General features: G+C 42.5%; 1 protein-coding gene across 16 annotated transcripts in view; it reads right to left on the bottom strand.

Annotated features, from left to right (window-relative positions):
- The window catches only part of TPD52L2 (TPD52 like 2), a 23,874-nt gene extending 8,332 nt beyond the window's left edge, over nucleotides 1-15,542 (bottom strand). Inside the window, exons 1-6 of one of the 16 annotated variants that reach the window (XM_043496214.1) lie at nucleotides 15,286-15,459; nucleotides 13,669-13,814; nucleotides 12,251-12,399; nucleotides 10,629-10,688; nucleotides 9,278-9,337; nucleotides 2,693-2,794 (exon numbers count right to left, since the gene is read on the bottom strand). In XM_043496214.1, the coding sequence (XP_043352149.1) occupies nucleotides 2,693-2,794; nucleotides 9,278-9,337; nucleotides 10,629-10,688; nucleotides 12,251-12,399; nucleotides 13,669-13,814; nucleotides 15,286-15,304 (536 nt within the window). In that variant the 5' untranslated portion in view covers nucleotides 15,305-15,459. Of the gene's footprint in view, nucleotides 1-2,692; nucleotides 2,795-9,277; nucleotides 9,338-10,628; nucleotides 10,689-12,250; nucleotides 12,400-13,668; nucleotides 13,815-14,444; nucleotides 14,668-15,285 lie in introns of those variants that run through there. The other 15 variants (XM_043496217.1, XM_038369060.2, XM_038369062.1 and 12 more) reach the window with 15 other exon arrangements.

Genomic DNA, 15,542 nt, shown 5'->3' with positions numbered 1-15,542 from the left:
TGCTGTGTCATTAGTAGGAAAGAGGAGTCAAATGCACACTAGAAAGATTAGAAACTGGACTAGTTCTCTACCCAATTCACACAAGCTGGGTGCTACTGAAAATGTGCAACAATATCTGCTAGTCCAGGAATACCATGTACAACTCAGTGAGAGTAAATTTGGAATATCCAGTACTATGTGATCAGAGATTACATCAAATGCTTACCACCTGGGTACTCACAGCCACAGAGGAAAAGGAGAATCCCTGGGAAGAATGAGAGCTGTGATGAAGAAACTGCCCAATCTGAATTTTGTCAAATGTCATGTTTAAAGACAGTTTTATTTTTAAACCAAAAAAGTTATTCTAATAAATTAGGCAGCTGTGTATGCAGAGTCCAGGGAAGAGTTGATATCCTGCAAAAAAAAACTCTAGAGAAAAAGTTAAATACTGTATTTTACAGGATATCTTTTCTGTGCACTGTCATTAACTGTCTGGAAGACTTCTAACTTCTTCTTTCCCCATTACGTTTGGCCCATGCAAGACAGTTCTGGCACAGAATGGAGTAAGTGGGTTTCTGCTGTTCTAAACCCCTTAGTGCAAACACTTGGATCACAATGCTTTTTAACTGACCCTGTATGCAAAGTACAGCTTTACAAAAACACACCATATAACTCCCTTAGGACTAATACACATGTAACAGAGTTTAAGAGCAATGGCTGAAGTCATCCTGAGACTTTTTTCCCCCGTCCTCTCCAGAGGGGATTACACTCTACAATTACTAGATACTAGTTTTGCATGAAGGTTCTGGACTAAATATGATCACATTTAGTAATCAGTCTTGCAAAACTGAGGCAACTAATACTCAAGCACAGGCAATAATAATATTTAGAGATGAGCTAAAACTGCAAATTGTTCATGTGAAGACCTTTGAATTATTTCCACTTGAACCACTGACTCAAATCTGCCCTTATGGTTTGGTTTCCCTGTTAGACACCATACTGATGGGTGCAATATGAACACTTAAATCAGAGCAAGCACCGCACCCAAAGCCAAACAGATAATTTTTCAGTTAAAGTGTGGCTAAAATCTAGAGGGGTTTTTTAAAACCAGTCTGAACCAGAGTTCTAAACTGACCTTGAACCTGAAGGCAAGGCTAAACCTTATACAGATTTGAACACTACTTCTTTGATGCATCTGAGTTAGAGATATTGTCAACTTAAGTTACCTAGGAATTCTCTTAGTTCAGTGAAGACTGTTTTAACTTGGAACTTCCCTTTGCATAGCTATGAACACAAAAAGCACTGGACTAGTACAAGAGAACTAGAAACTGACTAGTTTAGCCATCCAAGCCAAGTGAAATGTTAGAAAAGATTCAGCAGAAAGTGAATCACCAGAGTTTCATAGCTCAGTTGAAGGAATTCATAAAGAAATTAAATTACTTTGTCAGTATCCCCTTGAGATAGGTGTTTTATTGACTGATACTTCCTGCCCTCAAAATTAGGTCAAACCAATACTAGATGGCGCTTACTGAAATCCTGAGTTGATCGCACATGAATGCCTGGGAATGCCTCATTTCCTAACTTGCATTATTTCATTGATTATAGCAACCTCAAATCATTAGAGATATTTATGAGGTTAAATATCCCCCATATCTAAGTGAAAGACAGCTGAAATATAATTAGTTTTGTGCTCCAATGGCTAATATGAACACTGATTTATCCACAGATTCTAAAACCACCTTCTGCTGTCCCAGGGAGCTACCTCCTCCGCTACACAGTGAGACATTAGCAGCCTTCCTGGTACAGTAGCTAATACAAGTGTCTAAAACTTATGCAATAATTTAATATTAGCTTTTACATCTAAAGATGTGAGAATTTGGGTAAGTGACATTAATTCTAGATGTTTAAACAATTCCTCCTGTTCCCTTTCACCAAATTAGTGGGTTTATACACCTCTGTAGTTACTGAACAGGGAAAGTTCTAGTCCATATTAGTAACAAACATCTGGACTGAGTCACTTCCCTTATTAAACCCCCCTACCGCCAATACCCATTCCCCACTGTGCTAGGTAGTTGTGCCCATCAGCAAGGAATTTTAATTTTCATACATCAGAGAACTGATGCGCATTATTTTCGTTGCATATTACATATCCAGTTTTCTCCACCTTCAGGTTCTCTACATCTCTGATGGAGCCAAACTCTATTTTAAACACCAGCATAAGAAGTGAGAAAATGGAGTTCCATCTTCCTGCAGAAGAACAGAAAGGGCTCCCCTCAAATCTTTTCAACACCACTATTCAAACAGGATGAATGAACTGCAATGGAATAATATGGTACTTCTTCCCAGTACGGGGGAGACTACAAAATTTTATGAGTTTGTGGAACAAGAGAATCAAATATTTAAATGTTCTGGGAACTGTTGAAAATTAAAGCGATAAGTGTTACCAAAGACAGACCTCTCAGAACACTGCTGGGGAAAGCGATGAAGAAAGGATTCCTGAGAATCCAGAAATAGCTAAAAAATATGTATTAAACCCTGAGAAATATATACCGGGTCACAGGGAACAGCTGTATCAGATTCATTTTGCCATTAACTACAGCGCACAGAACTGAAAATGGAAAAAAAACTAGGCATGAATTCCAGGTGTTTAAACCTCAACATTGTGTGAATCCTGGACTCCAGTGCTAGAGGGAAAGTGGAACAGAGCTCTTACCTCATGTCACCAAGTTTACGGCTGATAACAGAGCCCACATTGGAAAGGGCAGCTGAAGTCTTCTGACCTGCCTGGGACAGGGTTTCCTGAGTCTTCTTATAACTAAGCAGAAAGAAGTTGAACAACTGAAGGTTAGTGGGGGAAATATTACAAGCAGCAATGTGAGCAGCACCTGCCAGCATTTTGAAAAAGATGCCGAGGCAAAGAAAGCAGGGCACTAGGTTAGCAAGTTGCACTGACATGGCTGAAAGCTACTCTTCTGACCTCATATTTACTTATGGCTTTGAATTTTAGCAAGAAAATGAAAGTAGATTTAATGTATTTCTTCATATTTACTCTATATTTTTTACTATGTTGATATTTTAATTTCTCTCTAACCATTAAATCTGATTAACATCGGTTATTTCAGTGAACATTTTGAAATTTCCAGTTTGGGATTTTTTAAAGTTTTTATAGCTCCCCACTCTTCCTTTTTTCCTTTTAAGGAAAAAAATTGCCCCCTTCAGTATTGAGTAAATTGTTCTCATAAATAAACTTTCAGCCCTGAGTGAAGACAAAGCATTTTTGTTGCAGAATTCAGTATGGAAGAAGAAACTGGTAATACCGACATGTTACAAAATAGGTAAGAAGTGCAAGAATGAGCATCACCTTTGCAATTGCAGCTTAGAACCAATAGCTAGAAAAGTTTCCAGTCAGTAACCTTTAACCACAGGTAAATGAGAAGTCTTGAACAGCTTTACATCAGTTTGATTTTATACATATTTGAACAGTTCATAAGAGGGGTCAAGAGAAGAGGCACTTCAGAGCCTTTCTATTTCAAGCCATGCTCTGGGACCACAGGTGAACAAATACATGCTAAGCACTTACACAACTGCATCCTATCCAAGTTACTCTAGGTTGGCAATTAGCATCTAGATCTACAGCAACTTCAACTTGTGAGAAAAAAAAAAATCAGCTACATACACCAACAAGAGAATATTAAATTTGGGATAAATTAAATCTGGGTTTTCTGGCTCCTGAATATTTAAGCCTGAAGTTATCCTTCTTACATAAACTGTGATAGAGTATTTTGGAACAGGACATGTAAGAGTCACCCACTACTCTCTCAACCCTCAAATACCAAAGCAAGAAGCAACAAGTTCAAGTAGACAATTTAGGCTGACAGTTATTTCTCTCTCTCTCACTCTCCAGATGGGAGTGTGGGAGAGAACACAGTGGCACTTTGAGCCAGATTCCAAGAAGTCCTCTTAACTATGCTTCTTTAAGCCCAACAACCCACATTCTGTAACATGAACAGGCCTCTTGACTCAACTATACTAGTTATTGCACATGCTTAGTACTTCACAAAGCTCAGTAATGAACCAGCTTTACTTCTTCACCCCCAGTCCCAACAAAAATGACTATTCAGATTGTGTCATCTAGCCATTTGCCAAATTCATGCCCCAAAATTCAGACGACATAAAATCCACAGGACATTGGATGTCTAACATCCAAGTCTTCCAGCTTCACTCATGATCCTTCCCACAGCACAACTTGTTTTGTAAGAAGTGGTGGTAATTATATGATTTAAGGTTGAGAGAGAGGTATTGAATGCTGTTAGCTTTAACACAGGCTTTTGGGCATTGTTACAGCTAATGAATTTACACCTGACCTGCAGAGTCAAAACTTCCTTGGAATACAAGGAATTCAGGCCCATCCCTCCTGGGTACTGGGCATCTGCCCTGAGCAGGCTGTCACACTGTTCAGTAGTGCTATCCAACAAAAGTGTGACAAGAACTGAATCACACCACACATTAATTTTTGGACTCCAGTAATGCCCATAAACGGAGAGGCCTCAGGCTCCAATGCAGGTTAGGACAGCAGGTTGCACATATTAATGAAGACCAGTACGATGGCAGTGGACACATATGCAATATTATACAAACTTAAATTGCCCCATATTTCATTTTTATGAAATTGAGAGCACTGGGAGCATTCCACATGTTTAAGATGTAATCTTCCTTTTTTAAAGTAATGCTGCAATGTTTGGGTTTCCAACACTGCAGCATTAGGAAACTGAAAGTAGATCCAAACAACAAAAGCTAGAGGCATAATTAGTTGCCATTGTCCAAGTTGACAGAACCCAAGAGTAAACAGAGTGTAATTAGGAACAAGAACATTTTTACTATTAACCCTTTAGTCATAATAAAGTTTAACAAACGACTTCAGTAGACTGCCTCCAATAGGGACAACCAAGACTCCATCCTCACTCAAATAAGGGCACGCCTACACTTTGAGCTGGGGGCCTAATATCTGTGCTAGCGCTGAACAAGCTCAAGCACTAAAAATAGAGTGTAAGCACGGAGGTGCAAGGGGCAACCCATCCCGAGTATGGGCCTGTCCAAGAAGCTAGGCACGCATTCGGGGCAGCTGGCCCCTCCTGCTGCAGCTACACTCTTCAAGCTAGTGCGCTAAAATTATCAGAGCTAGTACAGGTATGTCACAAGCTGGGAGTTACAAGCCCTGCTCAAAGGGTAGATGTGCCCAGTTACACCCCACCCACTTCACACAAGCCAGAGAAAGATGGCCTTGCACTGTACTATAAACGGGTCAAAGTCAGGCACTGTCAGATCAGCAGAGAGGGGAGCAATTTCTAGAATAGAGGACAAGCCCTTTAATAAGTACACTGTCATCCCCCTTCCCCACCCCAATCAGTTATTTAAATACGGGGACTACTACCCTGGGAGCCCTTGATGTTCTTAACAGTTGAGGTCAAAGGCAAAAAGAGAGGTAGGTCTCTCAAAGAGCCAGTACTCAACCTATACAGGACTTCAAAGTAAAAATTTTATTGTACCTGAAAGTGACCAGAAAGCAAGAACTATTGAAGAACTGGTCCAATATGTTCCACGCAACTGACCCTGCTAGGCAGCAACAAGTTACAGCTAGTGCAGAATGCAAGTGGTCTTAAATGGGAGAACACATCAGATTATTGCTATCTGCAAGCCAAAAGCATGAATTACTGTAGTGAGGTATGGATTCTGAAAACAGACTTGCAAATTGATGCTAAATGCTGCTGAAGAGAGGTAGTTTTGCATATGTCAGATAGGTATACAGGAGTATCAAGGATGTAAGAGCACTTTTGAACTGCACACCTCTTGGACAAATCCCTTCAACACGGCGAAGGCTTATACCTAGACCCATAAAATTCTCCCCTCCCCCACTAGAATCACCTCCCCCTTGCTTGCTCCCATCCAGCTACCAGTGTGAAAGAGAGAAAGCAGAAATCACAGAACATCTACATCTGCCACTGACAGTTCTCTCATCTGACTAAATGATTCTGCAATCTCCTCCACCCACCTCATGTAAACATTAGGCAAGTGCACCAGCTTCTACCCTCTCTCCACATTGCATGCTTTGATTAGATGGCAAACCACACTCTGCATCAAGGCCTGGAAGCTAAGAGAAGCCTCTCAACAATGCACAAAGGATTTCTCTTTGAAAGTGCTACAAGTGTCATAGGTTAGGTCTTTGTTTTCAATTCAGTCAGGAAGCTTGGAAGTTATGCTGCCTAGCAGCTCACGAAGTGGTACAACAGAAAATAACTACTTACTCAGCAGAAGAGTCCCAAGAAACCTGGCAGGAAAAACAACCTCGTATTTCTTGAATCTGATTACTGGCATTTATTTAATCCTAGATTGAGGAAACGGGAATTCTGCACTTGTTTCCCAGAATGCCCTAGGAATATCACTTTTCATCCCTTCCCACTTTATTTTAAATTTGTGTTTAGCTTGCTAGAGAGAGACAAGGCAGATGAGGTAATATTTTTAATTGGACTAACTTCTGCTGGAGAGAGAGAAACAAGCAAAAACTTGTCTCTCACCAACAGTAGTTAGTCCTATAAAAAAATATTACCTCAGTCACCTTATCTCTCTAATATACTGTGACCAACACGACAACAACATTGTCTAGCTTGCTAGCATTCCAACTGCCAGATAACATTCTTTCTAGCGCCAATCCAAGCAGGAAGAATGGCATGCAAAAACTATTTTAGGTGTAAAAAAACAGCTCTTGAACAAGCTACATAGGCAGGCTTCCTACTGCCATTTTCTGGCAATTTATTATTAATGACTGCAAGGAAACAGATCTAACAGGAAATTTCTTATTCTATGAGAACACACCCATGGACTGAACTCTGATTAAATGCTACCAGGGAAAGTTATTCAATGACTTAGGTAATAACTAGCGTTTAAACAATAGTGCTCAATATCACCAAGTAACAGAACAGCCAGGGTTTACTCTCATTTTGTAATGCAAGTGGACAGTCTACTTGGAAAGTAGAACCCCACACTCTGGTAAGTTCTGATGTTTCTCACTTCCCCCCTGCACACACGCACGCACTCCACACTGTATTACACAGTGAAAAAAATCTTCCATTTGCTCCCATGACAGGAAGCCACCTTTATGCTGACACACACACTGGCAGTTAATATAATTCAGGTTACCAGAAAAGAAACTGGAGTACTTGTGGCACCTTAGAGACTAACAAATTTATTAGAGCATAAGCTTTCGTGAGCTACAGCTCACTTCATCGGATGCATTTGGTGGAAAAAAACCAAAGGTTTTGGTTTTTTTCCACCAAATGCATCCGATGAAGTGAGCTGTAGCTCACGAAAGCTTATGCTCTAATAAATTTGTTAGTCTCTAAGGTGCCACAAGTACTCCTTTTCTTTTTGCGAATACAGACTAACACGGCTGCTACTCTGAAACCAGAAAAGAAACTGAATTCCATATCACGATGTACAGAAGGGAGTTCAGCTACAAATGACCCATGACCTACATCTGCCGTTATCTAAGCAAAACTGAAAAATTAAGGAGATCCTACCTGCCTCTCATAATCCACTCAGCTACAGTCAATTACAAATGGAGATTGCATTAAAAATGTAATAAGCAGTTTGAGGGCTAGGGATAATTTTTATAATATACTGGTAGCATTTACTCCAGAGAAGACTCCAGTCAGCTAAGCAGAAAAAAAATAAAAAATAAAAAGTAGTCTAATTTAATATTCAGCTCCAACCAAGGAAACAAATTATGTAAGAACTCCCGCAGTCAAGCTACTGTGCAAGCAGGCAATTTTGGCCATACTATGACAGGCAGCAAGGCTATTATGCAAGCTAAGCAAAGTTTATCTTTAGAAGACAGTAGTTACTAGGATTCCTGAGGAGTGAGATGTAACCATCTGCTTAGATATGAGTTAAGCTCACAGGTTAGACCCAGATTTTACTGCAGCACTGTTAACACCCTAAAATTAGCATGGAAAGGAGGAACCTCAACCCAAAGAAGGGATTGCTTAACATCAGAAGAGTGATTAAAGGGCTATTTGAGATTGACAGACAATACAATAGCTGTGGGGTTCGTAAGCTTTTAACATTTACTCGATGTTCTTAAAATGGTGTACTGAATGCCTTGGAAACCGAAGCCATATTGATTCTGAGACCAGACACCAAATAGGAAAAAGTGCATGCTGCATCACAGACCCATTACTATCTCTCACCATATCTAGGTATTAGATAGCTCAGTCTGTTTATTCAATCCATGGCTTGTCAGGTCAGACTGACAAACCCAGTGCCACCTCTGAAGATGGTCAGAGTGATATGGACCCCATCCACCAAAAATTGGAATGAATCAGCTCATTTCTCCCAGATCAGTAGACAGATGTTGGAGGGTAAAGATGTCACTACTGACCACAGTTGGATGCACATCAGTGACTTGAATATAAAATGGGTATTTACTGCAGGGGTGGGCAAACTTTTTGGCCTGAGGGCCACATCCGATTTCCAAAATTGTATGGAGGGCCAGTTTGTGGAGGCTGTGCCTCTCCAAACAGCCAGGCGTGGCCCAGCCTCCCGACCCCTATCCAACCCTCCCCGGTTTTCGCCCCCTGATGGCCCCCCCAGGACTCCTGCCCCATCCAACCCCCCCCGTTCCCTGTCCCCTGATGGCCCACCCCCAGGACTCCTGCCCCATCCACCACTCCCTGTCCCCTGACTGCCCCTGGACCCCCTGCCCCTGACTGCCCCCCACTATCCCATCCAACCCCTCCTCTCATTCCTGACTGGCCCCCCCCGGGGCCCCTGCCCCCATTCAACCCCCCTGTTCCCTGCCCTCTATCCACCCCCACCCCCGACCACCACCCCGAACTCCCTTGCCCTCTATCCAACCCCCCCGGTCCCTGCCCCCTTACCATGCCGCCTGGAGCGCCAGTGGCTGGTGGCGCTACAGCCAAGCTGCCCAGCTGGAGACAGCCATGCCACCACGCAGCTCAGAGCACACGGTCAGGCCAGGCTCTGCAGCTATGCTGCCCCAGGAGCTTGCTGCCCTGCCGCCCAGAGCACTGGGCCAGCAGCGCAGTGAGCTGAGGCTGCAGGGGAGGGGCCCGTGGGCCGTAGTTTGCCCACCTCTGATTTATTGGGTAAACATACAAAGGTTTTGTTGATAGTACTTTATGGGACTAGTCAAAGCAGAAAATTGTTAGCTTGCGGCAGAGAGTGTTAGTGACAATGTGCTTTTTTTTGAAAGTTGGTTTATACTAAAGGTTAAAACACTCACGCTTCTGATTGGGTTAATTTTTCATTCCAGTCCTCCAGTGTGCTGCTGGCTGAAAGATATCTACAAATACAACGGAAATTAGAAAAGGTGCCAATGATTTCAAGATAGATGCTCTCCTTCCTGGACCTTCCACATAACTAATGCATCTAGATGTTTAAGGAAAAAGTGCTATTCCCGTGTGATAGACAGGGGGAGGGAATGGCTACTAGAGGAAAGAATTATAAAACACTTTGTTCTTTTAGATGTGGGCAAACATCGAAGCCCAGGTTTCCTCTTTATTCAGATAACTGTTGATGGCCAAAGAAATTGTACAGATTTAAGCTAGGAGTACAGAAGATATCAGGCCAGTTCAAAGTTGTACGGTCCACCACTTTGCCCTCCTATGGGGAACCACTCCCCCCCGTCCATGCACTATATAGCACTATATACAAGTTCTATTTCCAGCTCTGATACTGCCTTGCATGACCCTGTGCAAGTCATGTAACTTTCATCTCCATTTCCTCATCTTTAACAGGAAATTACATAAATCCAAAAAACTTACAAGATCTCAATCACTAGAAGTTCTACTACATGGCATAACCTACATTATTTTAGAACTAAGATCAATGAATGCCTAAGACAGATGACCAAGTAACTAGAAATGCATTGCAAGAACTACTGTCTGCTAGTAATTGAATTTCTACCACACCACACCAACTAAAATTCACAGCATTCTAACCTATACTGGCATCCAACCGATAAACAAAAGGCCCGTATTTGTAAACTGTCAAAGTCACACGAACATGGTAGTAGCTACTAGTAGCTGACACATACATGCCCAAGTTTGTTTGGCCCTCATTCCTCCTAGGACTGAACACATCCAATTATCTTGTCTACCTTTGTGGCCAGAAGAATGGAGTCAGTCAGCTGGTCCCCAAAGTGTTTGCTATGATTTTTATGGAGTGAAGGGGAGAAAGTACAGATTAGCTTTAAAACAGGAAATGCAATGTTCACTCTGATACAGCATGGGACTTCATTCACACTTTGCCTAACAAGGGCTAGCTGACAGTCAACAGTAATTCTTAACATTTCATGCTTCATTTTATGTAAAGCGTGGCCTGGTAACTGATTGGAATTTTACTTCAGCTATGGCAATAGACAGCTAAAGAGATGACAGCAATATCTTTTGCTTCCATCATCTCTGCAGCCGTTGAAAGTCATGTACATTGTTAATAAACAAGAGACTTGAACAGGACTTCACTCTGCCCCAAGCATACAATCAACCCTTAATGCCTAAAAGAACAAGCAGCAGTACAAATTGGAGAATAGAGTGAGGAGCAAGCAGGTGGTGCTGATGACCAGAGGAACTCACAGTTCAGACTGTGTCACTTTCTCATTCCATTCTCCAAGTTTCTCAGATGTTTTCATATAACTAGAAACAAAAAATCTGATTAATCATATTTTTAAGTGGGAACATTTTCATAAGGATAAGTCATCACTTTTGAGATTTAAGTGACATATTGAAACCAGCCAACGATCAGAGACTGAGGGGAGAAGAAATGGGGAGCAAGAAAGTCCTTCCCCACATGATGGCATTGTCAGTCAGTTCAGATTCTAGTTACAGTCAACATGAGAACACTTATATTGGATAGGGTTCCTCTGGTTACAACGCCTCCTTTCCCTCTTGATCATACTCTAATGGCAGTCAATGGTGGTGCTCTTAACTCACCTCGTTTGCATGTACTTCGTACTGCCAGACACAGGAAAAAATCTGAGTCTCAACACTAGTAGTACCGGTCAGGGATAGAGAGAGTCTGGAATGACTCATTAGACTGTCTAAACCATGACCTCACATCTTTTCATGAAGTTTAGGTGCCTCATTATATTCTGTTCCTGGGTGCAGTCTGCTATAAGTAGGGCCCTATAAACTCCTTTTTGGGTCAGAACTCCTACAATTACAGCACCGTGAAATTTCATATTTAAATAGCTGCAATCATGAAATTTATGATTTTTAAAATCCTATGACCGTGAAATTGACCAAAATGGAGCATGAATTTGGTAGGGGCCCTAGCTATAGGACTCAAAAACTGGTGACCTGAAGCGGGGATTGAGTAAACTGTGGTTTTCTACGTATTAGAAATGCCTTGTGCCCTTCCCTCTGAACAGCGAGGCTTTGTCTACACTATTACTTTTGTTGGTCAGGGATGTAAAAAAAAAAAAAAAAAAAAACCACCACAAACAAAAAACCCACCCCAACCAACATAAATTCAACCAGCAGAAGTGCTGGTGCGGACAGCACTACGTCGGCAGGAGACGCTCTCCAAGAGGTATAAAAATGTAAAGAGATTAGACTGTTCTGTTTAATAAAGGAGAGATCTCTGCAACTTCTCTAATAGCAAAACTATTATGGAATGATTCACCTGAGCTCAAAGGAGTGATATTCCATTTAGGATAAAATAAATGGGGCAGTTGTAGCAATGAGATTTAGAGCTCAATTATAGTTTGTTTCTCTTCACCTGTGTGTGTCATCAGGTGAGCTCTACTGAGCATTACATGCTCTAGGCCATATGCACTATAAACCAATTCCAATCCCTGCTAAAATCTGAAATTAAGAGCATTAAATTTAACCAATGGAACATAGATCCCCACTGAGCCAATGTACTGGTTTACATTACAAATACTGAATAATAGTTAGCATTTCAACCTTTAAAAAGAAAATACTTACTCCAGGACCATTCCCAATGATCAAGCCTCTGAACTATGACATGCACTCATTAGAAAATGCTTTACCCAAATCATTTCCCAGACAATCACAAGTGATAGATTTCTGGTACTTTTTGCTTGGCAGTCACATTTTACTATGACAAGCAAATATTGTGAAAGTTTCTTTACCCTCTCTCCACTAAGAAAGTCACAGAAGAACCTCACTGGGAAGGAACTGCTTTTTACAGAGAGTTATATATGTTTGAAATCTTTGGTATAGGGAACACCTACGCATTGGAGACTTGGACATCATGCCAGCTCTTTGACAGGTTCTGCTTCAGCCCATCAAAAGTGGTCAAACCCAGTTTTCTCTTCAGCTCTCCACAGTGCCTCTCTTTGGCAGCCAATACCTGACGTAAGGTACCAATTTCCTCTTCCACCTACAAGACAGGTTCCCAGTTAGAAGCATGCCTTAGTGTTACAGAAATTCAGTTTGATCACAACTTTTAATTAAGTGGTTAAACATGGAAAAATAGGCAATAACTTTTCACAGCTCCCTCAATATAAATCTGATATATTTATACACTGAAACTCTGCTAACAAAAATGTGAGAAGAAATCTAAATTCCACAGACACCAATTAAATATGATTTTAAAATTTTAGACAGTTTAACTTAAGTATGCCCCTGATAAAAAAAATTGGGGGTTAAGTTAGGAAAATTTCCAGAAAAATAACCCTACTGGGCCACTTAATGTCACAAAAAAGTCCCAGAAGCCTTTTCTAGGGCTGCATCCTCAGTTAACAGTAGATTCTATTAACAGATCTGAAAAACTGCAGAATCCTGCATACAAGGAAAATGGTTTATTTTTATAATTCTGTTCCTTTGTTTTTATTAAGAAACTAAGATCCATCTTTCCCTGTGGTTTATTCTCTGGTTTCAATCCAGTTTGGCATCAGAACTGTAAGCATCAGAAAATAGGTAGCGGCAGAAGGAAACAAATCTTAACAAGCCACAACTCAGTACCTCTGGACTGCTTTGCATTATTGAAATTGCGTTCAAGTCAAAATCAGACTAGGTTTCTACAGGGAGTTCAGTAACTACAAGAAAACAGCTGTAGCTCTCACTTCCTGTTTTGTTTCAGGTGCAAGTTATAAACTGACATTTAAAGAGGTCACCTTCATTATTTGCCCATTCATATTTGAATGTAAATTTGTAAACCCGCAATATCTTAAAAGCTTTCAGATTCAAAGCCATTGCCTATAATGGGAAGGAACATTAAAAGGAATTCCATGTTCTCATAATTCAAGAGTAGTTTCTCCCCCACACTCCACCTGTTTTCTCACTCTGAATGGAGCCTGACATTAAATGGCTTTTTGTTTAGTCTCAGTTTGGGGAAAACCATTTTCCTTGTAACTTTGATATCAGGAAAACTCTGATAAAGGTGCTAAGTGCTGTAGCAAAACCAGAAGGGAGAACATGAAATAAAGCATATTGTTAAAGTCTACAAAGTTAGCAATTAATTTAATTCTTCAGCAGTGAAATGATGGATTTAGATTCCAGAGAAGAGACTAACATTACACCATTGCTGAAGTCTAAAACATTTAGTGTCCCTTAAGCTTTCTTACAGCGGATGGAATTGCCACTTGTCTCTTTTACTTCTGTCAGATATAGAGGCACAATCTTAACAGAAATGGTAGCACCATTTTACCTTGGCAAGCTCAGATCTTAACTCCTCTTCCTCAGCTTCAGTCAGCCCCTCTGGTGCAGAGGTCCTTGCACTAACAGTATTATCCACGGGTACATCTGTCATGGTATCCGACAACAGACCTTTGTTGGGAGAGTTAAGGTTGATATCTGTCACAGACAAGAAGCAGAATGTGGAAAAAATAAGCCGCTAGCAAGCAAAGCATGTTATGCAAGCAGATGTGCTCCAGATGGAGTCCAGGGGAGAAAAAGAGGAAGAGAAACTTCTCATCTAATAAAAGACTTAGCATCTTTCAGAAGTATCAGAAGAAAAATTTACTAGTCAAAAATATTTTAACAGCTCTTTGGCCAAAAGTAACACATCAATCACTGAGCACATGCATTGCTAATATACAAGGCAGGGTAAACAAGGTGCATCTCTCTATAGAGGATTGATAAGAACTGGATCAGAAGTTAATTATAAACTGGGCAATCCGTCAGAACCTATAACACATCAGAGAGAGACTGTCCCACAGGGAACATCTGTGCCAGTACATCCCCTGAACTAGCTTGAAGCGTCTCTCTCATTTACAGAATGTGTATAAGGGAAGGCAACAATTCAGCTTCCATTAAATTAACAAGTGTCATGACCTCAACTACTAGTTTAGTGAACTACATGCAGTACACTGCAGCTGATACTGTTAGCATTGCAGAGGCAAGAAAGCTTTGAAGTCATTCCAGCAAGTGGGCTCTCTAGAGCAGCATGGCATCTACAGATTGACAGAATCAAACCATAATTACTATGAAGAAGGGAGTCAGATGCCCTCATTCCTATAATTGCAAATACATTTGTTTATAGCCTCACCCTCCATTTCTCAGTCTATTAAAAATAGGGGTGGCTCCAGCTCCAGGTGAGTTTTCTAATATATGAGAAATCGCAGAAGTTAAGACATTTCTTCCTCCAGACAGAGTTCAGCCGTGACACCATAATCAGGAAAAAGGAGTACTTGTGGCACCTTAGAGACTAACAAATTTATTAGAGCATAAGCTTTCGTGAGCTACAGCTCACTTCAAAGCTTATGCTCAGATAAATTTGTTAGTCTCTAAGGTGCCACAAGTCCTCCTTTTCTTTTTGCGAATACAGACTCACACGGCTGCTACTCTGAAACCATAATCAGGGCAACATCAGACACAGCCTCGCTCAGCCAGGCACGGGGATGGGCTTCTCCAGGGGAGGCCTTCTCCCCCGATCATTACTGCCTAGGGAGGGGGCTCATCTCCAGCGGGACCACGACTGTGGCGGCTAGTTCATCAGTGCAGCGTGCTGCAGGCGGAGCAGCCCTCCTAAGCGCCCGCGACAGGAACAGGAGCTTCCAGCCCTTCCTCACTCAGCCCCACCCCCCACCCCCGGACGGCAGGGAGGGAGCCAGGCCGGGCCTCAGCAGCCCAGGGCCCAGGCACCCTGACGCGGGCAGGGGCGGCGGCGGCGGGGGGGGGGCACCCGCCCCCCCCCCACCGAGCCGCTACAACCGCGAGAGCAGGCGCCGCCTCAGCTCAGCCGGGGGCGACCCAGCCTCAGCCGGAGCCACCCCCAGGGCCCGCGAGCCCCCGCCCTCAGGGCACGGCGGCCCCGGCGCCGTACCCTGGCTCGCGCTCTCCATCTCGGGGCCGGACCCGCGGAGCGGCTGCAGAAGGGGAGCGGCGCCGACACCCAGCACGCAACCCGCCGCGCGACCCCTCAGGCGCCCGCTTCCGGGGAGGCGCGGGCCCAACACGTCATCAGCTACGCCACGTCCCCGGACCGGAAACGGCCTCTTAGTGGGTGGGGCCACGAAAGGGGTGACTCGGGCGTGATGGGCGGGGCACGAAACAAGCGTCACGGGTAGGGGGCGGGGCCAG

The sequence above is a fragment of the Dermochelys coriacea genome, chromosome 13 (genome assembly GCF_009764565.3).
Source record: "Dermochelys coriacea isolate rDerCor1 chromosome 13, rDerCor1.pri.v4, whole genome shotgun sequence".
In the NCBI taxonomy this organism is placed as follows: Eukaryota; Metazoa; Chordata; order Testudines; family Dermochelyidae; genus Dermochelys; species Dermochelys coriacea.
Note: the sequence above shows the minus strand (reverse complement) of the source record. Positions and strands in the feature narration are given on the sequence as shown.